We start from the raw sequence: 23090 nt of genomic DNA, 5'->3' as shown, positions 1-23090 counted from the left end.
GACTCAGAGGAAACATTTTGTCCCTTCCACCCCTGTTTTTATCTACAAACACTTCTGCTGAGCATTGATCAAGGAATACCTGAAAGAAGTTGCAGGCACTGCCATTACTAATTTGAAAAATAAAATTGAAACCTATAATTCCAATTTATTAAATTATATCTAAATCTTTTCATTTTGAAAGATTATCTGCCATATATTGTCAAAGTTCTAACATGTCTCAGAATACAGTTCTATATTTCAGAGATGAGGAATTATTTACATTTGACAGATATTTGTCCTCATCTTGTTTGTTGTTAACACGTTTCGGCTGATATACCCTCCAGCCTTCATCAGGTGTCTTGGGGAAATTTTGAACCTGGGTTCTCGTTCCTATGGTATTTTTCGATGTTATTATTATTATTATTATTATTCAGGTCACTGCCTGGAATTGAACTCAGAATCTGGTACTGTCAGTAAAACATTCAGTTTATGCTGAAATTATCCAAGTTTCAACATCAATTGGTTGTTTGATTAACCTAACACATCAACACTTGATCATTACTTTAATAATGACTCAAGCTTATTGATTTTATCGGGTGAATATAATTAAATGAATCAGCCTAATCATTTATCTGGGATTTATTTTGATGGCTTTTGGATTAAGAATCCAACTTCAGTCTTCTACTTTGCTTTCGATAAATTAAGTACTAGTGAAACATTGGGGTAGGTGTAATCGACCAGTCCCCTCCCCCCAAATTTCAAGGTCTTGTGCCCTCAGTAAAGAGGATTATTTCAAGACTAAGGACAAGAGATCGTAGTCTGGGTGAAAGGACATAACTCTGCATGTTAAGAAAATAATGAAATCGCACTGGATCAAAGGTGAGTAAACAGTCTAAAACGTATCCAGTTGTTAAAATAATAATTTATGTCTTGACAGTCTAGGGTAATCGGTTGTGCTGTAAAATAATGGAGATAAATTGCTACTGTGTTGCAAAGAAAAACTTAATCGATCGTAAATAGAATTATCTCAATGGAATGATCAACAACTTGAGTGGCACATAAAAGCACCCACTACACTCTCAGAGTGGTTGGCATTAGGAAGGGCATCCAGCCATACCATGCCAAATCAGACTGGAGTCTGATGCAGCTTTCCAGCCCCGGTCAAATAGTCCAACCCATGTAGTACAAATGTCTTGTTTTCATAAGTTTTGAATTAAAATCTTCCACCAAACCTTAGTCACAATTTATGTTCCTAACAATAGCTTAATGATAACTAAGTTATTTTACTAAATTCTTTGTTATATTTAAAGTAATTGAGAGAAACACAGAACATCTCAAAATACAATAACGAAAGGGTGAAATGATGATGATGATGTTGGGACTAAGAAAGGAACGTCTCAGGTTTTCCATGAAAAAGTTTCTTAAGTTAAAGAATTTTGCAAAGATTGTAAGTACTTCCATTACCATGTCTCAAAACGTTCAATAAAGAGAAGATATTGGAGGACATTGTCAGTGGCTGTGACTCAAATATTGGAAATGCATGTGAAATGTTGATTAAATGGTAAAAACGCAATGTTCTGAAACACAGTTGAGTTATATAAGTCAAACAGTGTTTGGTATATACTAGTATTAATAGAGAGAAGGCATGTGGCTTAGTCATTAAGGGGCGTTCATCTCACAACCATATGGTTGTGTGTTCAATTCCCAGTGGCATGGTATGTCCTTGAGCAAGGCACTTTATTTCACGTTGGTCCACTCCACTCAAATGATAACAATGAGTATTATATGTAATTTCAAAGAGCCAGTCCTGTCACGAAGAACCTCCCAGAGAACTACGCTAGGGATATGCATGTCTGTGGAGTACTCAGCCACTTGCATACTAATTTCATGAGCAGGTTGTTCCATAGATCGAATCAACCGGAACCCTTGCAACTGACAGAATGCCAGTATTATCACTACTCTTTTACTTGTTTCGGTCATGACTGCGGCCATGCTGGAGCACTACCTTTATAGTCGAGCAAATCAATCCCAGAGTTTATTCTTTGTAAGCCTAGTACTTATTCTATCAGTCTCTTTGCCGAACCGCTAAGTTACGGGGACGTAAACACACACACATATATATATATATATACGACAGGCTTCTTCCAGTTTCCGTCAACCAGCCACAAGGCTTTGGTCAGCCCGAGGCTATAGTAGAAGACACTTGCCCAAGGTGCCATGCAAAGGGACTGAACCCGGGACCATGAGGTTGGTAAGCAAGCTACTTACCACACAGCCACTCCTGCGCCTTATTATAACAACTTGATAAGTGTCAGTCAGAACTTCAAATTTGAGAAAATTCCCTCAACAATTAAAAACTTGGAAATAAATGGATAAGAAAGAAGCTTGGAAATCAAATAAAGAGACTTTATTAAGACACAATTATTAAATTTAGCTTTACAAATATACAAAATATTTTTGGGGAATAACAATACAATTTTATAAAAAAAAAAGATTTATTAGGATATTTGTCCTCTGTCTACAACCTTCAGTTTGTGGCAAAGAATTATTTGATGCGATAAAGCATCTTTCTCTGCATTCTGTGCTGAATTTCTCCACGGCGCAACATAAATCCAAGAACTTTGTAAATGGCATTCTCAGGATAGTTCTGCAAATGGTAAAAACGAATTTCATAAATTTCATCATCATTTAATATCCATTTTTCTGGTTGGGATCGAATTTGGTGAGGAATATTTTGTGACTAGATGCTCTTCCTGTTGCTAACCCTCGCCTGTTTACAGGCAACCCAGACATGTTTTACTGTGGAGAACTGAAAACAACCATGCCTATCTGACGGTGGTGCTCATTTACAATCATCACATGATGTTTAGACAAGGATAAGCACAAACACACGGGCTTCTTTCAGTTTCTGTCAACCAAATAAACCTACAAGGATTTGTTTGGCCCAAGGCTATAGCAGATGGCACTTGCACAAGATGCACCATGCAGTGGGATCAAGACAGAGCCTACACAGCCATGTGTACCCCTACACACACACATATATACATACATATACAAAAATGTGAATTAATAGTATAGGTTATAAATTAAGATAATTGTGCAGTTATTACATTAGTGTGTGTATATATATATATATATATACACACACATACACATATGTATGTCTATATCTGATTGTAGATGATCATTTTGGCAGCTTTTATAGTCAATGCTTAACTGGCACTTGTCATCAACACAAGATGGTATCTCTGGGCAAGTACACCAGTTTAAGGTATGTGTTTGCCATTTATCAAGCTGATAAAAACAAGAGGTTTTAGTAGATGCATTTCACAAGGCTTTCTGTGGTTTTTATAATAATGTCTCTTTTTTAACTAATTGGGTGCGATACTACTTGTGGAAAACCATACCATACAATGTGTACACACACATATATATTCTTTTACTTGTTTCAGTCAATTGACTGCGACCATGCTGGAGTACCACCTTAAGTAAACCCCAGTACTTATTCTATTGGTCTCTTTTGCTGAACTGCCAAGTTACGGGGATGTAAACGCACCAACATCAGTTGTCAAGTGATGTTGCGGGGACAAACACAGACACACACATACATATGACAGGCTTCTTTCAGTTTCCGTCTACCAAATCCACTCACAAGGTTTTGGTTGGCCTGACACTATAGCAGAAGACACTTGTCCAAGATGCCAGACAGTGAGACTGAAACTCAAACCATGTGGTTGGGAAGCAAGCTTCTTACCACACAGCCACTCCTGCGCATATATATATATATATATATATATATATAACTATATGCATGAGAATACATAAAACATACAAATCTGCACTGAATCCAAATATTTCATGTATATACATAAACGTGCAAAAACACCCTGTTGATTTTGTTGAAATTCCAATGCAGGTGCCTTGGATGTAGGATAGAAATCAGCTCTTTCTGTATTGGCAAGAAGTCTTGAAAGATAACTGAACAAGGATATACTCACAGCATTCAGTAGTGTAGTGTGTATCAATTTTGTGTTTGCGTCATAAATGCATATTACCAGGTTATTAAACTGCAATATTCTTACCTGTCTGAGGAAATCTTGGACAATGGCATACTCAGAGACTTGAGATCCAATGACAAATCTACGTTTCATTTGTTTCTCAATTCGTGAGAGAAGTTCTTGGTCAGCTTCTGTGGAAAAGCCTTCAACACCTAAACAAAGAGAAAAAGAACATTTTTAAAGTTAAGGTAGAATGGGTTCAATTTCCAGTTTGAGAGAAGAGACACAATATCAGTTAAAGTACTCGACCATTAAAGTAATCATAAACTTATTTTTAGCATGATAACAGTGTCCCTTTATCATACTCTAACCTCTCACTTGGCTCACAGCCACTTCCTTCGGTTCCATTCCCTCCGTCAGCTGAGAGGTTTTTGTCTTGCAAGTTACTGGGTGACTTTGGCTGTTACCATGGAAAAAGCATTCACGCTAGTGTTACATGAAAAGCACCCAGTACACTCTGGAAAATGGTTGGTGTTAGGAAGGGCATCCAGCTGTAGAAAACATGCATCCTCCACCCTACCAACGACAATTGGTGCAGCTTTCCAGCTTCTGGTGAACCGTCCAAGTCATACCAGCGTGGAAAACAGACGTTAAATGATGTTGACGAAAGATACAGAGTTGGCTGACTGGGTAAGGGGACATAACTCTGCATGTTACTTGTCTAAGAAAATGAAATTCCACTTTTACTTAAGGGTCAAATGAGTTGGCGATCTAAAACATATCTTGCTGTTATATTTAATGATATGCAGGAAATTAATATATAAATCAGTTACATGACGTCTGCTATGGGTATTAATCGAGCAAGAATGGAGGATTTCAGGTTCAAATTTTGCAAAGATTGAAAGAACTTTATTTACCATTGATATCAAAATATTCTTGCAATAATGGCTTTTAATAATAATAATAAATTCTAACCTGCAAGATGGCCAGACATGGCAGCATCGAGTGTGGAAACTTGGAACAAACGCAGAGCTTCATCGACATCAGAATCTGTAGCAAACGGTTCCAAACGCATCTTGGCCAGCGATTCTGAGATTCTTACAATAGCTTCCAGTTGCCTGAGAAAGAAATATTCAAACGGTAAGAATGAAGATCATCCAAAAGATCGGCAACGGATACTTAAATACAATTCCCTTTAAATCTTCAGAGGTTTATCCAATTAACACATTGAGAGAGAGAGTTACAGTTAATTAACTAATCAGATATTGAAATAATTACAGTAAATTAACAAATTAGACAAAGAAATAGTTGAAATTAACCAAGTGATTACAGTTAATTAGCCAACCTCACTCCATAGGTAGGTACAATGCCTCAGATGTACTGCAAACGCAAAATATAGTTTATTGTTTCCAGTATATTACTGGTACCGGTTTATTGAATGTGAAAGAAAGGAAGAACAAAGACATCAACAAGAATCAAACTCACTAAGGGATTTTACTTTACCATTTCTGCTATCTCTTGTCCTATATCTAATATTGCTTTCAAATTTTGGCACAAGGCCTGCAATTTCGGAGGATACAAAATATAAATGAATTAGACACAAGAACAATGTCTATCATCTTTTATGTTTTCCCTGTCAATAGTCAACCATTCCCAACACTGCATTGTATGTACTAGCGGCCACCACACAGCCATACATCAACTCTCTCTCATCTTCTACTAACTAAGCTTACCCATTCCACAATCCCCTACACTCACAGATTTACAGAAGAACAAACTTTTACCTAACGGTAATTGGAATGCTTATTTTCTTTCCAGTTTCTCGTTCATATTCACTGGCACCATTCCGCAGAAGAACGTATCGTCCTCGCAGTTTCTCGGCTGCTGATACAGATATTCTCGGGCCACATTTTCTAAAAAAAAAATCAGACAGAAACCAATTAAAAAAAAAAACATTTCGAATAGAGCACTTGTTTCATTTGGGATAAAATGGATGTAAGATTTTTTTATTATTACCAGCGTCGCCTTATTGGCACTTGTGCCGGCGGCACGTGGCATGTAAAATACACCATTTGAGCATGGCCGTTGCTAGTACTGCCTGACTGGCCCTCATGCCGGTGGCACGTATAAGCACCCACTACACTCCCGGAGTGGTTGGCGTTAGGAAGGGCATCCAGCTGTAGAAACTCTGCCAAATCAGATTGAAGACTGGTGTAGCCATCTGGTTCGCCAGTCCTCAGTCAAATCGTCCAACTCATGCTAGCATGGAAAGCAGACGTTAAACGATGATGATGACGAAAGAGAAAAAAAATGCTACAATGAAAGAAATGCTAAGTAGACTTACAATCTGCAATAAGCAATATATTTCTTGAGGGTTTCAATGCTGAGCTCTCCTTCCTGTTTCTCTTTTTGTTGAAGGGAATTTAGATGGACGTTCATCACATGTTTGGCCAAAATCTACAAAAACAGCAAAAACAAAGAAATCATTAGGAGAGTATTGTAGTTCATTTGAAGTATTGTTTGTAAAGAATGAAATGGTTTGAATGACACAACAATACACTGTAATACTAACGATGTTGCAATTTAATCATCCAAAGTCTGATATATTTCGGAATAAAAATTCCTTCTTCAAATATCCCTAGGAATCGATGGAGTTGCTACTATAATCGGTTTTCCAACGACTTTCTTTTTTTTTAAGGAGGACGTTAAGTTTTTGGTTTACATTCCTCTTGGACAAATAAAATAATGCCAGTCATATTGGTTTCAACCTTTGGCACAAGGCCAGCAATTTCAGAGGACAGGTAAGTTGATGACATCAACTCCAATATCCAACTGGTACTTTAATTTATCCACCCCAAAAAGATGAAAGGTAAAGTCGACCTCAATGGAATTTGAACTCAGAATGTTATGACAGGAAATATTGCTCAATATTTTGCCTAGGGAGCTAAAGAATCTGCCAGCTTGCTGTCTTACGAATACCAGTAATACAACCAACAAAGTTGCAAGTATGTCCATTTCGTTAAGAATCTCGGTTCTTAGCTCAGAACCTTGGGCAAGTCATCCACTATGGCCCTGGGCCAATAAAAGCCTAGCGACAGGATTTGGTAGATGGAAACTGGAAGAAGCCTGTTGTATTTATGGGCATGTTTGATGTTTGCTTTGGTATTATGTGATGTTTGCAAACAAGCGAGGTGGTTCATTTCCAGTCTTCCATGAAAACATGTCAAGTCATGGAGGGGAAATATTGTCTTGTTCGGAAACAGTTGAGAGTCGGCAACAAGAAGGCCATCGAAGCATAGAAAAGTCAGCCTCGATTAAAAACTGTGTGATCCATACAAACATGGAAAAATGTACGTTAAAACAATAATGATGTACAGACTTTATTTCAGAGGCTGTGCTTAGAATGGACAAAATGGTTTTAACATTATTGGACATTGGCATATCGTTAGAGGAAGCCTGACTAATAGCTCCTACCAACAAGTTAACCACACAATGGTTTCTCCACCATTATTTATAAGATAATTCACTCTGAAAGAGATACTTACAACATCACGATTTTCATCATGTTCATCCTTAATTATGAAGATCATGTCAAACCTTGACAAAATGGTTGGCATAAAATCAATGTTTTCCTCTCCCTTCGTATCGTCCCATCGACCAAACACACTGTTGGCTGCAGCCAGCACAGAACATCGAGAATTCAATGTAGTTGTAATCCCAGCCTTTATAAAGAAATCAAAAAGAGACAAATTAATCTAATTGAACTGTTATCCAAATTTAATTGAAATTAATTAAACAGGAGAGAGAATCACTTAAGAAATGACAGAATCACATGATAATTGCACACTAATTTACATATTCTATAGTTCTGTGTTACAACCTTCCAGTTTTAAAGTGATCTAAATTAAAAGCTATTATCAAAATTTCAAACTAATTTAAGTTTGAAATTTCAAATTTTTCAAAAGTAATTAAAAACCAAGGGAGTGTATTCCGATAGGAAGATGGTAACAAAAGAGTTACCTCCTCTTCCACTTTAACCCTCTCGTCTAGCATAAAGTCACCTCTTTGCCTCACTACTGCAGTGTCCACTCATTTAAAAGGGATCTTAGTTTTGCAAAATTGCACGGTGACTTCAGTAGGGCCGGTGCAATGGGGAAAAACAAAACAAAACAAAAAACAAGCACCTATTTGGCTGTGGAAACAATGCTGAACCAGGCAGAGCATGATAGAGATTTGGACCGGTCAGATTCTGTCAAACTGTCCAATCCATCCCAGCATGGAATTTGAGGACATAAGATGACATTCAGTGTTTCAAAGAAAATTTTTAAAATTACAACATACAACCAGCCAAGCAAAAAGAAGGTAAAAACATCCAGCAGATGCTCTGAACAACAACATTTAAAAGAGAAAAGAAGAAAATAGTTTGTGCCTATGTTTACCTTGGCAATAGAAATAGTCTGTTGTTCCATGGCTTCATGAATGGCAACTCTGTCATCTTCCCTCATTTTATCAAACTCATCAATACAAACAACTCCACCATCAGCCAGAACCATTGCTCCGCCTTCCATTATGAATCCACGCTGAGTTTCAAAGAGAAAATACATAAAAAGAATTGTAAATGGTTGCATTCTTCTACAAAACTACAGATGTTTTGCTAAAGACATTACAGTATTCGATATTGAAATCTTCAGTGACAATTCTTTAGTGGTGGTCATTATATTGTCGTTAGTCATACACAACAGTAAAAGGGTAGCTGCATGTTAAAGTGAGAATGTCCACAACAACAACAACAATGGTTTCAAATTTTGACAGAAGGCTGGGAAATTTCAAGGGAGTGGGGGAGGGGGTAAGTTGATGACATTGACCCTAGTACATTAACTGGTACTTAATTCTTTATCAATCCTGAAAGGACGAAAGGCAAAGTCGACCCCGGCAGAATTTGAACTCAGAACGTTGCGACAGGTGAAATGCTGCCAAGCATTTCGCCCGGCGTGCTAATGATTCTGCCAGCTCACAGATTTCACCTTAATTACAACAATGCTGATAAATGATGGAGGAAATGAAGATGATGGATATTGCCATAGCTGGGATTGTACGATTAAACGACAAAGAATTGGAAAAGGTTGAGAAGTACAAACCACTAAAGGATGAATTCACACGAATGTGGGCAATGAAGGGAGTAGTGGTAGGGGCAAAGGGAAATTTAACAACCAGGTTTGAGAAACTTTTTGGAGAAATTGGGATTGACACGAGAGTATGACATGCTCAGGAAACTGCTCTGTTGGGGCGAGTGAGGATTTTGGGATGGGTCCATGGGTTTTAGGTATTGTGGAAAGAGACCTTTTGAAAGCCTCGACAGCAGGTTGCTGTCTACTCTTACAGAATTAACCGGAGCAAGTAAAATCGAGAGCTCTGAGCTGACTGGTAAGTAAAAAGCACCATTCGAGAGTGGTTGTTGCCAGTGCTGCCTGATTGGCTCTCGTGCCAGTGGCATGTAAAAGCACCCACTACACTTTCAGAGTGGTTGGTGTTAGGAAGGGCATCCAGCTGTAGAAACTCTGCCAAATCAGATTGGAGCCTGGTGCAGCCACTGGCTCTCCAGACCTCAGTCAAACCGTCCAACCCATACCAGCATGGAAAGTGGACGTTAAACGATGATGATGATGAACAATAAAGGGCATCCAACCATAGAAAGATCAACAAATGCTTCCTGACCCCAGGATTTATTTTTTCCTAAAGCCTGGTACTTACAGGTTTCTTTCAGTTTCCACCTACCAAATCCACTCACAAGGCTTTGGTTGGCCTGAGGCTATAGGACAAGAGACTTGTCCTAGGTGCTGTGCAGTGGCACTGAACATGGAATCATTTGGTTGAAAAGGAACCTTCCTACCACATAACCAAATTATTGTATTTTAATGTTTGGAGCTTAAAAAAAAAAGGGTTTCGCAAGGGATTATAATACTATCCATCTATTTTTTGACAAAAAAAAAAAAAAAAAAAAAAAAAAAAAAAGTTCCTTATATGGTAAATCACAATATGCAGATAAGATGCAAGTTCATGTCGACAACAGAGATTTTCTTTCTTTTTGTATTGTACAGCAGCAAAAGTACATAATTTGACCCCCGTTTCATTTAATTGGGGTACGTGAGAACTTAATGAGTGATCTTATGAATCAACTTTACAGCATATCTGCAGTAGAGGTGAGGTTTGTCTCATCCCCGTAAGTCTACAGAAACTCCAAAACAAACCCTGACTCTGGGGAATCGTATAATTAATTGGCGAAGGAATTAACAGATTTACTTACAGACTGTGGATCTCTGATGACCGAAGCAGTTAATCCTGCAGCACTGCTGCCCTTGCCAGACGTGTAGACCTGAAATGCAAACAGACAAGTTTATAATATAACAAGAAAGAAACAGGAGACAGAGTCTGATAAATATTTGACAATAGCTTCAACAGAATAATGAAGTATGTGCGTGAAATGATGGAAAGACAGCAACTTACACCAATTGGAGAGACTTGCTCAACAAATTTCAGCAGCTGACTTTTAGCAGTTCCTGGATCTCCAAGCATCAGTAAATTAACATCTCCTCTGCGAGTCAAGCCATCGGGAAGTCTGTCAATGTAAGAATGTATCCACAGTTGAATTGTGTCAATATAACGGAATATTGTAATATTCTTTTCTATTCTAGGCACAAGGCCTGAAATTTTGGGAGAAGGGGGTCAGTCGATTAGATTAACCCTAGTATGCAACTGGTACTTAATTTATCAACCCTGAAAGGATGAAAGGCAAAATCGACCTCACCAGAAATTGAACTCAAAACGTAAAGACATGAAACGCTGCTAAGCATTCCACCTGGCATGCTAACGCTTCTGCTTTGGAATATTTTGATATTATTGTGGTTCAGGTAATGATGTTGATACAAGGGACCAAAATAAGTTGAGAGATAGCTCGTTCAATCCTTCACACTGGCAATGAATTGTGTCTAGGTACAGTAGAGGTATGGTCATGTGATACATATGGAGGAGGAGGAGGACAACCGTATAAAGAAATGCCGATCTCGAGGGAACCTGTGCAAGAGGTAGACTTAGGAAAATGTGGGATGAAATGGTGAGAAATGATCTTCAGATGTTGAGCCTCACAAAGGACTGAGACTTCTGGCAATTTGCTGTGCTTAAGACATGTTCTTTATGGACATGACCACCTTCACACCCAATCTGTCCAGTCAAACCTCACCCCCTGCTCCAGGCCCCACCACTCTCTCTCTCATATGCCTACCGACACATTCTCCATACCCTCACATATCTATGATGCCCACCTCCCAGCCACTCCGATTTCACTCACCATCACCTCTCCCCCAGCTCCCTTCACTCTTATGGACCCCACCCTCTATATCACTTATACTTCCCACTGCCACTATTCCACCATGTTTCTCTCTCCCTATTTCTGCAGTCAAGTATCTCCTCTGTACTAAGACACCTATCTCCATCTCTGTATAATACTCTAATCTTTCAATTGGCACAAAGCCCCGCTCCTTTTCCCAGCTGAGAAGTCTTTGTCTTGTAAGTTACTTGGTGTTGGTGCCACACAAAAAGCACCCAGTGCACTCTGTAAGCTGGTTGATGCCAAGATGCAATGCCTCCAGCCATTGGAACAACACCAAGGCAAACAATGGAACCTGGTGGAACTCTCTGGTTGGCTTGGCTCCTGTCAAATTGCCCAACATGGAAGAGGAATGTTAAATGATGACCACGATGATGATGATGATGATGATGATGATTGGCTGCAAAGAAAACATGATTTCTGTTGTTTGATTAGCATCAAATATTTACCGTTTACGTGATCCACCAAACAAAAGGCATGCAATGGCCTTTTTCACATCCAGACTACCCCAGATGGACGGGGCTATGCTCTTAGCGATGATGTCATACAAATTTGGAGAATTTGCTAAGTTTACCAGTTCTTCTTCATCTTCTGGAGTAATTTGCAATGAAGTAGTCTTACTGTCTCCTTGAGTGTCGACACTGATTCCAAGAACTCGAAAATAGGGAGCACGGATTCCAACATTGACTTTGTCCCGGCCACTCTTCTGAAAAATAGACAATAAAAACCACAAAATATATGAGTGTGTATGTATGTATATATATATATATATATATATGAGTGTGTCTATGTATATATATATCATCATCATCGTTTAACGTCCGCTTTCCATGCTAGCATGGGTTGGACGATTTGACTGAGGACTGGTGAAACCGGATGGCAACACCAGGCTCCAGTCTGATTTGGCAGAGTTTCTACAGCTGGATGCCCTTCCTAACGCCAACCACTCAGAGAGTGTAGTGGGTGCTTTTACGTGTCACCCGCACGAAAACGGCCACGCTCGAAATGGTGTCTTTTATGTGCCACCCGCACAAGCCAGTCCAGGGGCACTGGCAACGATCTCGCTCGAAAATCCTACAGGAGCCAGTCAGGCGGTACTGGCAACGGCCACGCTCAAAATGGTGCATCTCATGTGCCACCCGCACAAGAACCAGTCCAGGGGCACTGGCAACGATCTTACTTGGCTTGCCGGGTCTTCTCACGCACAGCCCATTTCCAAAGGTCTCGGTCCGTAGTCATCGCCTCGGTGAGGCCCAATGTACGAAGGTCTTGCCTCACCACCTCAGCCCAGGTCTTCCTGGGCCTACCTCTTCCACGGGTTCCCTCAACTGTTAGGGTGTGGCACTTTTTCACGCAGCTATCCTCCTCCATTCTCACCACATGTCCATACCAGCGCAATCGTCTCTCTTGCACGCCACAACTGATGCTTCTAATGTTCAGCTTTTCTCTCAAGAAGCATCAGTTGTGGCGTGCAAGAGAGACGATTGCGCTGGTATGGACATGTGGTGAGAATGGAGGAGGATAGCTGCGTGAAAAAGTGCCACACCCTAACATATATATATATATATATATATATATATATGAGTGTGTCTATGTATATATATATAAATTTTTATTTTAAAAGAGAGTTTTGACGCTGATATCCATTATTATTGAAATTTATTCCTATGTCAACATTTCTGTATAAGACTATATTTAACTGTCAAATTCAAGTCAAACATATAAATTACCTTACACATCTTCAGGGAAAAAAAAGATAAAGAACAAACACCAAAAACATCGTCTCGAAGTCCAGTTCATATTCAAATTTCTCCTTAAATGACTCGTTAAATAAAGGTCCTTAAGGAGTCTACTTTAGACTTTTTGCGGATAAATCTCTTGCTATATTGGTAGTGATTACATGTTTTTCTCATCATCAACACATTGTGGAGATATCATCATATGAACAAATATATATATATAAAACATGATTAAAGAAAAAATATGTAAGGAATTAATCAACCCATGAAGAAGGCAGTTCCTGGCAAAGATCCCAGGGTTAATGCAATGGCGACAAGATTTCCTTATAAGTTACCTCCCATGATCTATATATTTAATTATTTATTGTGAAATCTTGTACAGTCTCAAGTGACTTTATGTATTCTCACCCAAACTGGACACATGTACCAATGTTCCGATATGGCAGGCTTGAAACTTGTTAAGAGATCCTTCCTTACAGGAAACCGTTGGTAGCTTTGTTAATCCACAAACAACAAGTATTTATTCACCAATGTGGTGTTGAGCATTGTTCAATATTAGTGTAAATATATAAAAATGTGTCTATATGTATATACAGCAATGCTGGTGCCATGTAAAATGAATAGCATTAGAAATGGCATCCAGTTGTAGAAACCATGCCAAAACAGACAATGGAGCCTGGTGCATATCTTGACCATGCCAGATCCTGTCTAACCATCCAACCCATGCCAGCATGGAAAATGGACATCAACTGTTTCAAAAATGTTGTGTTGTACTGCAGTACCTTTTGGACAAAAATTGTGAGAAAAGGATAAAAGACACTGTACTTACTTTTGTAGAATACCCCATTTTTTTGATTGAGAAAATTCCAAGGACAGAGACTCGATTTCCTGGAACAATTTTATCACAAAGATACCTTCAAAGAAAAAAAGAACATGAAAATTAAACATTATATATATTTGCTTCTGTGTGACCTTTCAAATAATGGGTAACTTTGGAAATATACATTTTTTGCCACTTTGGGTTTCATCAGGAAGTATGGCAGACATGCAATAATTAGAATTTAACTTTTAGCAAATGTTTTGGCATTTATAGAAAATGATGAAACGGACATTAATTTTCCAAAGAAATCTATTACCTCAAAATATAATTAAACAAAACAAATTTTTCATTTGTATTTTTACAATAGATATATCATATTTTAGATAATTTTATCAACATAATTGCTATCTATTGTACTGCAAAATTTCAATGAAAAAATATGTACTTTTATTTCTCTTTCATGTACTTCCCTCCTCTCTGTACAAATGTAAAGCACAATAGGAGAAATCAACCAACATCTATAACTACTATCAAATAGACACACCTTTATCTCTGTCTCTCTCTACACACCTATATCCAAAGCACCAGAAAAGTAGATGTCTTTCTCAAACATGTCTGGCATTACTGAAATAAGTTACAATTTATAAATGACAAAAATATTTTCTAAATTGCTCTCACCTGTCACAGTAGAGTTGCATGTGTCGAGGCAGCTCACCATTAGGTACATCCTCTGGATTCTCTTGAAGTCTTAAGATTTGAAAGTCAACACATTTACATTTGTCCGGCATTATAAAATAAGGATCAACAGGGCATTTTGGTACACCAGCTTGTTGTCTGAAAAACAATGGAGATGAAGAATAAAATCAATTCCTAACAAGAAATCCAGAATATATTTTTGGTGATCATCTCAGCCAAAATTGAGGATTCCCAAAAATACTCTTCAAATTCTGTGAATATTCTTTTACTTGTTTCAGTCATTTGACTGCAGCCATGCTGGAGCACCGCCTTTAGTTGAATAAATCAACCCCAGAACTTATTCCTTGTAAGCCTAGTACTTATTCTATCGGTCTCTTTGCCGAACCACACCAGCATCAGTTATCAAGCGATGGTGGGGGTGGGGGACAAACACAGACACACAAACATACATATGGGCTTCAGAAAGCAGAAAATCTATCATTGAATCTAATTGATGATGTATGGTATCAACATGAGTCATGTACACAAAGCTGGTTCTATTAAATCTCAAAGATATAATGAAATTAAACAAATCCTCCCATGCCAGTCTCTACTGCTTGGTGTGTTTAGACATGCAAAATAAAGTGCCTTGCTTAGACATATTGAAATATTTATAAATCTCTTTATTCAGCCATTCTTATTCTTGATGGTTGACCTTAGACATCCCATCTATTCTTATCTCCTTCCAGCTCCATTACAATATCTCCTATCGTCTCTTCTAAAATGTAAGTAACCATTGTAGCACCTCTGCAACAAAAAAACTGTCGACTGGGACTTGTAATGAAAGTCTTGCTGACTGGAACTTATATAAAAGATTGAGTTGACATTGTCAGGACTTCATCTGACAACAAATACAGTAATCCCTCGAATATTGTAAGTGTCACATTCCAAAATCCTAAATCCATGAAGTAGAAACAGTACTGTACATTTTTCCATTATTTTCATAATTTGTATATATTTATTTTCTTTTCATAATTTGTATATATTTATTATATTATAAATGCAAAACAACATTACAGAGGAATCAACGTTAAGCTTAAATGATAAACCACGATATGGTGAGGGATTACTGTATTGAAAGTCATTTTGTTCAGCATTCATCATTATCATTTAGCATCCATTTTCCCTGCTGGCATGGGATATGGAGGTACATGGCTCAGTGGTTAGGGTGTTTAGATTCATGACTGTAAGATTATGTACATTATTTACACTCTCTGAGTGGTTGGCGTTAGGAAGGGCATCCGGCTGTAGAAACTCTGCCAAATCAGATTGGAGGCTGGTGTTGCCATCCGGTTTCACCAGTCCTCAGTCAAATCGTCCAACCCATGCTAGCATGGAAAGCGGACGTTAAACGATGATGATGATGATTTACACTTGACGGATATTTTTCCTCATCTTGTTCTTTGTTAACACAACGTTTCGGCTGATATACCCTCCAGCCTTCATCAGGTGTCTTGAGGAAATTTCGAACCTGGATTCTCATTCCTAAGGTACTTTTCAATGTTATTATTATTATTCAGGTCACTGCCTGGAATCAAACTCGGAATCTTGGGGTTAGTAGCCTGCGCTCTTAACCACTACACCATATGCCCGTGGGCGTAGTGGTTAAGAGCGCGGGCTACTAACCTCCAAGATTCTGAGTTTGATTCCAGGCAGTGACCTGAAACATGTACATAATTCCTCATCTCTTAAATATAGAACTGTAATATGTAAGACTGTGGTTTCAATTCCTGGACCAGGTGATGCATTGTGTTCTTGAGTAAAACACTTCATTTCAAATTGCCCCAGTCCACTCAGCTGGCGAAAATGTGTCATCCTGTGACAGACTTGTGTCTCATCCAGGGAGGAACATAATATGCCAGAGAAACCAGGAAACCGACCCTATGTTCCCTATGGAGTAACATGGAATCTACCATGGGAGGGACAGGACCCAACAAGCTGAAGGACTGCACTGAGTTCCGACGTCTGCTTTGTCATGGTCCCTCTGCTTGGATGCCCTTCCTAATGCCACCCACTTTAGAGAATACCTGGTGCTTTTCTTTGGCTACACCTGTATTAACGAGATTGTTAATTATTTCAGGAGACAATGAAAAATATTCCTTGACATAGGTGAGGGTGGTGGCTTTATGCCACGTAGATAGAGCCTGAAGTTATGATAGAGAGAAACACAAGTAATAAAGACTGATATTTTCTTTTCAAACTTACGTGTTGCATTTCCGAGGCAAACTGTAGCCTTCTAAACCTGGTTTGACAGAAATGTTGTTGATAACATTACGGCAACCTCGGCACTGAATCGCCAGTTTGGTAGCTTTGGCTTTAATGGTTGACGCAGCAATCACTATACCGGACATCTTGACCAGTCGAGCCATTTGGTCAGACTAAAAATAGTGGATATATAATCATTATTTCAGTTAAAGACAATCATGAAAATACAACATACGAAATTATATCAAACTTTACAATATTGGTTTCAAATTTCAGAACAAGGCCAGCAAGTTTGGACCCCAGTGCATAACTGGTACTTATTTTATCAATCCTGGAAGGATGAAAGGCTAAATCGACCATGCTGGAATTTGAACTTGAATGCCACTGTAGTGGGAAAGGTACAACAAAAGATGCTGAGATAGCAGATGAAATAGGCATGTGGATGATGTCAAAGTAAAATAATGGGAATACATCAGATTGTAGTTTAAAGAATTTATTTAAACGACACTTGCATTTACTTGTTGTATACACCAAATATCTCACTACATGACATTACCAACTTTACTTTGAGCTGGTCAAGAAGAAATTCACAGGGTACTATGTCTTCTCTCTGTCTGTCTTGTCCCTTGACAGATTGCTGTATTTATAATGGTCGTGACAGCTAGAAGAACAGACATACCACAGGAGAAATTCCTACCTATATAAGTCGCCTTCTGTCCACTTGAACCTTAAATGACATGGCTGAGGTTGAAGGGAGACCATCCATCATTTTTTGACAGGACAAAGAAATTTATTTCGCGCCTGTTTGGCCATTGGTGGATCAGATGAGTGAGAATCCTTAGATTTGGTTTCGAATCTCAGCTTGGAAAAAGGAAGTGTTAGTTTTTACACCATTAAGAATTTGGCTGGTATGCTAACAATCCTGTCAGCTTGCTGCCTTTAAACTTTACAATGTTATGATGATGATCATCATCGTTTAACATCTGTATTCCATGCTGGCATGGGTTGGACAGTCTGACTGAAGTCTGGAATGCCAGTGGCTGCACCAAGCTCCAATCTGATCAACGATAAGCAAATTTATAAACTGATTTCTGAGAAGATTAGACATTAAGGAAATGATATGGTTCACAGTTTCCAAAAGATGGTTCCACAAGGTGTCTTTTAACAATACTTAGTAAAAATGATATTCCTCATTTTCAAAACTCTGTTCTGAAAATGGTTGTCTGCTAAATATAGGTACGAGTTGGTTATGGAAATCCAAGAAATGGAACTGAATACTAAAAACCATTCATTCTACCATTCTAATCTTTTTTTGTAAATTTTTGATATTCATTAAAACAAATTTTAAATATTTGTTTGAAACAAAAATGTAATTATCTTCAATAGTAAAACTCTTTATATTATAAAATACACTTCTCAATATTTTCTGCCATTTTTGAGGACAATTATTCTTTTGAATAAAAGTAGCAACACAAATGTTTCAATTAATTAATCACCTTTAAATTCCTCAGAGCTGTAGCATTTGCATTTGATGCTAATGTTACTTGGATGTCTTGGACAATTTCTTCTCCTTCAGGACGCGGCTGGGTGATTTCATCTGCAACTTCTTTTGCAGCATCTTCAAACTGTAAAGAAAATCAGAAAATCTGAGCCAAGATTAAATATATTTGGTAAAAGAGAATGTTACAGATACAAGTAGAACCAATCTGGGTTTCTAATTTTGGCACAAGGCCAGCAAGTTCAAGGGGGATGGGGTAAGTCAATTATACTGACCCCAGTGCACAACTGGTATTATTTTATCAACCTCACAAGGACGAAATACTGCTGAGCATTTCGCCCTGCGTGCTAATGGTTCAACCAGATTCTTGCCTTAAATTGAGTTAATATTTCATGTTGTAATCATCAACAGGTGTTGTTACTGTATTTCTGTCAGCATTCATAACGAAAGACCGAGACCTCTGGAGATATGCAGTGATTGAGAAGACTCAGCAAGTAAAGTGAGATCACAGCCGTAGCCTACGCCAGTGTTGCATAACCAGCCCAGTGGAATGTTTTCAGATCAGTCTAAAATGGAATTTGTAATTCAGAAATAAAGGCAGGTTGATATTAAAAGGGTTAATGGCCATTGTCCTATATTTCTTTGGGGGTTGGACAGGTTGATTTCAGAGGAAAGTTGCAAAGTGGAATTAGTTTATGGTAAGAAGGATAAGGATTAACCTTTCAATACCAAACCGGCTGAAACCGGCTCTGGCTCTGTGGTACAAATGTCTTGTTTTCATAAGTTCTGAATTAAAATCTTCCACCAAACCTTAGTCACAATTTATGTTCCTAACACTAGCTTAATGATAACAAAGTTATTTTACTAAATTCTTTGTTATATTTAAAATTAATTGAAAGAAACACAGAGCATCTCAACAGAATTATGGCGACAAAAGGGTTAAAGTCACCATGATATTTTTAACCCTTTTGTTACCAACCCGGCTGAAACCAGCTCTGGCTGGTACAAATGTCTTGTTTTCATAAGTTCTGAATTAAAATCTTCCACCAAACCTTAGTCACAATTTATGTTCCTAGCACTAGCTTAATGATAACTAAGTTATTTTACTAAATTCTTTGTTATATTTAAAATTAATTGAAAGAAACACAGAGCATCTCAACAGAAATATAGTAACAAAAGGGTTAAAGTCACCATATTTTTAACCCTTTTGATACCAACCCAGCTGAAACTGCCTGTGGCTCTGTAATACAAATGTCATGTTAGTCACAAATTATGTTCCTAACACTAGCTTAATGATAACAAAGTTATTTTACTAAATTCTTTGTTATATTTAAAATTAATTGAAAGAAACAGAGCATAGGTTGGACGGTTTGACTGAGGACTGCACCAGGCTCCAGTCTGATCTGGCATGGTTTCTACAGCTGGATGCCCTTCTTAACGCCAACCACTCCGAGAGTGTAGTGGGTGTTTTTTTTACATGCCACCGGTACAGGGGCCAGTCAAGCAGGCCTGGCATCAACCACATTCAGATAGTGCTTTTTACGTGTCACCGACACAAGAGCCAGTCAGTGGGTACTGGCTCCATTCCTTGAAGATAATGAAATCTTTATAGAAACTTTATGTCATGACTTCTCATCCGACTTCAACAACATTTTTTCTATCAAGGGATCCTTCCACAACATTGTTTTTCACTTTGCATTCACTATACATCTTTTTTGTTTTAAGGGCAAAGTCTGCAAGAAGGGGTTGTGTACATACCCTTTGCAGCTTCTCTGACCCAAGTGAGGAGTTTTCAGAAGAGAAGGATCTGACAAAGTGGTATAAGTGTGGGGCCAAACAGAGCAGATAATATAGACGAGGAGATACCTTTGAGTTGGAAGAGCCTGAGCAGAAGGGGCATGAAAGCACTCAGCTGTGAGAAGCATAGGCCATAATAGTGGTAGAAAATACAGAATGAAGAGACAGCATGTCTGCAGGTCTGAGATTAAAATAGCAACCCAATGGGTAATGCATTTAATGCTCTGAAGCTCACCTGTGTCATGTATTCATTGTACAGCCATCAAGCAGTTCTTCTCAGGCACCATGGATATTCTAAATTCAATGTTGCCCCACAATTTCTTTATCTGTGACAAAGAAACCCTTTCTTCTCAAACAACTCCTTTCACCTCTTTCTTATTCAGGAGGTGTTTGTAATGGGAGCTTAGCTTCCATTACAAACACCATCTTTTATTGAATCATCTTGGCAATCACTTAAGTAATTAAGGGACTTTATTTGAACAGATACAACTATTGCTGATGTGGCATATAAATGTTGTTTCTATGTCTATCCCTTTCCTTCTCCCTGAGAAAAGTCCCTTCTCAGATGGAATTCACCACAAAACAGTTAACTGCATCCAGGAACTGAAACCTCGATAATACAGTCCTGTACACACTTAAAAAGTCAAGGCTTAAATGTCTGGAGGATGGCAGAGAACAAAATACGTTTACGTCGGTCTTCCATATTTACTGTTTCAGGTGGAATTCTTCAATGGTTTAGCAGAATTTTTTAAGAGAAGATCAAGAAGTGTTTAGTTTTTTTCAGCTTCTGCCTCAAACATCCTGGAAAAGAAAAAAGAAAAGAAAAAAAAAAAAGAAAACGGGAAGGTTGTAGGCGACAACTGTCCATTACTTACCAATGGGAAATGTTCAGTTGGCGATTTTTGGAGTTTCTCTGCTAAAGCTTCATCAAAGTTGGAAAGATCTTCGAGATCGACTTGCAGCCAGTAATTCCCGGTGTTATAATGTCGTTTTAATTGGTCCCTAAATTAAGACATTATTTAATTAGTGTTAGATAATTAAAACAAGCCGCCGATTGTTCATATTCTGGAGACAACGATAAATAAATAAGAACATTTTAAAATTTTCAGTGAGTACAAACACTTACTCGCACCGACAACACAAAAGCAGGACAAACAGATTTGTGCCCGAACCGACTTTTTCTCCCTTAACCTTCTGAAAAATGCATGTTTTTGAACAACAGTTTTCAAAGATATGTAGATTATGACTAGATTGGAATCTGTTGCGAAAAAAAAAAAAAAATTCGGATAGAGAGGGGAGAGAAGGGAGTTTCGGATAAACCACACTCATCGACATTTTTGTTTCCTCATAACTTTTTGAAAAATGAATATTTTATAGTAGTTTCAACTGATGTAGATTACGATTATGCTGGAATTTCATGTAAAAAATAAATGAAAGAGTCGGATAACTCACATATTTGTAAACGTACTGAGGAAAAGTCGAGGTGCAGCCTCCCCACCCCTCGTAATTTACACCATCCGAAATGTATTTGTAGAAAATTTTATTTAAAAACATCCATTTTTTAGTAAGTTGTGAAGAAATAAAATGTGGAAGGGGAGGCATCTGTAGTTGTGCCCAAAACAGATCGTTAAATTATTTCGATGAATTTTGTTTAACGACGTCCTAAACAGAGGTAGGACACATGTGACAATGTAGTCCAAGATATACAAAGACTCGTTGATAAAGTTAACTACGGTTCGACCAGGGACTAAAATATAAATTTCAGTGGGCAATCGCGAATAATTCCCCAGAAATGCATTCAGTTTATAATTTCAAAAATAAAATAAGCTAATTTACAAATATTATTTAAAACATAACAAAAGTTAGATAAAGACACACAAGTAAAATATAAATGAATGATTCAGTAGTTATATAACAACAAAAATAAATCGTATTATGTGAATTATTCAACGAGAAGATATATTTCTTTATTATACACTCACCTATATTCGTAGCTGAAATTTCCCTCATGAAACTTTCGCAAAAAAGCCTTAAAATTGTTTTTAATTTCTTGTCTGTTAATTTGATTGCCATCTTGTTGATCTTCGGAGCCAAAATTATCACTGAAAAATACTCCAAGATCATCAAATCCAGACATTTTCCTGAACAAATTTAGTTACAGATGAAGACAAACAACAAGATTTTAGAAGCGGGCAAATTGGCGGGAGATATTTCGCGCGTTTTTTGTCCCGTTCTTACAAAAATCGTAGGAAAAGACGAAACGAAAAATAGGATTTAATTTTGGTTTTAAAGAAAATAGAAAATAGAAATAATAATTTTAGAGATAGACTTTAAACAGAAAAAAGATATCTTTTTACAATGATAAAAATATGATTTAGGTCAATAACTTAGTGTTTTAAGTATTTTTCGTAATTTGCTTTATTATAATCGAGTCGTCGAAGTACACAGGAGTAATTTTATAGTAACTTAATAGTTAAAACAATGAATGTAAGACAGCTGTAAGAACGAATAAATCTGGGAAATATTTATAGAGCTATATATTTAAAAAATAACAACAAAAAGACAACGGTGGAGTGATGTGACTCTCAGTCAAAACTGTTTGAATTTAAATTAAAGTACATTCTAAGATTTTACAACTAGTTGTCTATCTCTGAACTCCAGTGCATGACCAGAACTCAATTCATTTTTGTTATAAACAGTGGTAAGACAGGCGACGAGCTGGCAGAATCGTTAGCACGCCGTGCGAAATACTTAGCCGTATTTCGTTTGCCGTTACGCTCTGAGTTCAAATTCCGTCGAGGTCGACTTTGCCTGTCAGCCTTGCGGGGGTCGATAAATTAAGTACCAGTTGCGTACTGAGATCGATCTAATCGACTGCCCCCCCCCCCCCCAATAAATAACGGTACGAAATTTTAGCTAGGTCTTGTTAAGTATA

General features: G+C 37.8%; 1 protein-coding gene across 1 annotated transcript; it reads right to left on the bottom strand.

Annotated features, from left to right (window-relative positions):
• Positions 1–2364: 2364 nt before the first annotated feature.
• Positions 2365–22349, bottom strand: LOC106867185 (DNA replication licensing factor mcm5-A). Its single transcript, XM_089348489.1, has 16 exons — positions 22138–22349; positions 21031–21157; positions 18357–18485; positions 16861–17033; positions 14599–14754; positions 13930–14014; positions 11811–12067; positions 10482–10593; positions 10282–10350; positions 8417–8557; positions 7523–7699; positions 6322–6434; positions 5762–5890; positions 4953–5095; positions 4062–4189; positions 2365–2626 (listed from the first exon to the last, which is right to left on the bottom strand). The coding sequence occupies exons 1-16, from the start codon at positions 22290–22292 to the stop codon at positions 2525–2527; spliced, it is 2196 nt and encodes a 731-aa protein (XP_089204615.1). The 5' UTR covers positions 22293–22349; the 3' UTR covers positions 2365–2524.
• Between the last annotated feature and the right edge of the window lie 741 nt (positions 22350–23090).

This window comes from Octopus bimaculoides, chromosome 3 (genome assembly GCF_046866305.1).
Source record: "Octopus bimaculoides isolate indiv1 chromosome 3, ASM4686630v1, whole genome shotgun sequence".
In the NCBI taxonomy this organism is placed as follows: domain Eukaryota; kingdom Metazoa; phylum Mollusca; class Cephalopoda; order Octopoda; family Octopodidae; genus Octopus; species Octopus bimaculoides.
This window is presented reverse-complemented; position numbering and strand designations above follow the sequence as displayed.

What these genes read in the sequence shown, in the direction of transcription:
- LOC106867185 (XM_089348489.1), bottom strand. Translation starts at nt 22,292, where the DNA reads ATGTCTGGATTTGATGATCTTGGAGTATTTTTCAGTGATAATTTTGGC. An exon ending in ATGCAACTCTACTGTGACAG is followed by an intron (nt 14,015 to 14,598) that starts GTGAGAGCAATT and finishes TTTTCTTTGAAG; the next exon opens with GTATCTTTGTGATAAAATTG. An exon ending in AGACTATTTCTATTGCCAAG is followed by an intron (nt 7,700 to 8,416) that starts GTAAACATAGGC and finishes TTCTTTATAAAG; the next exon opens with GCTGGGATTACAACTACATT.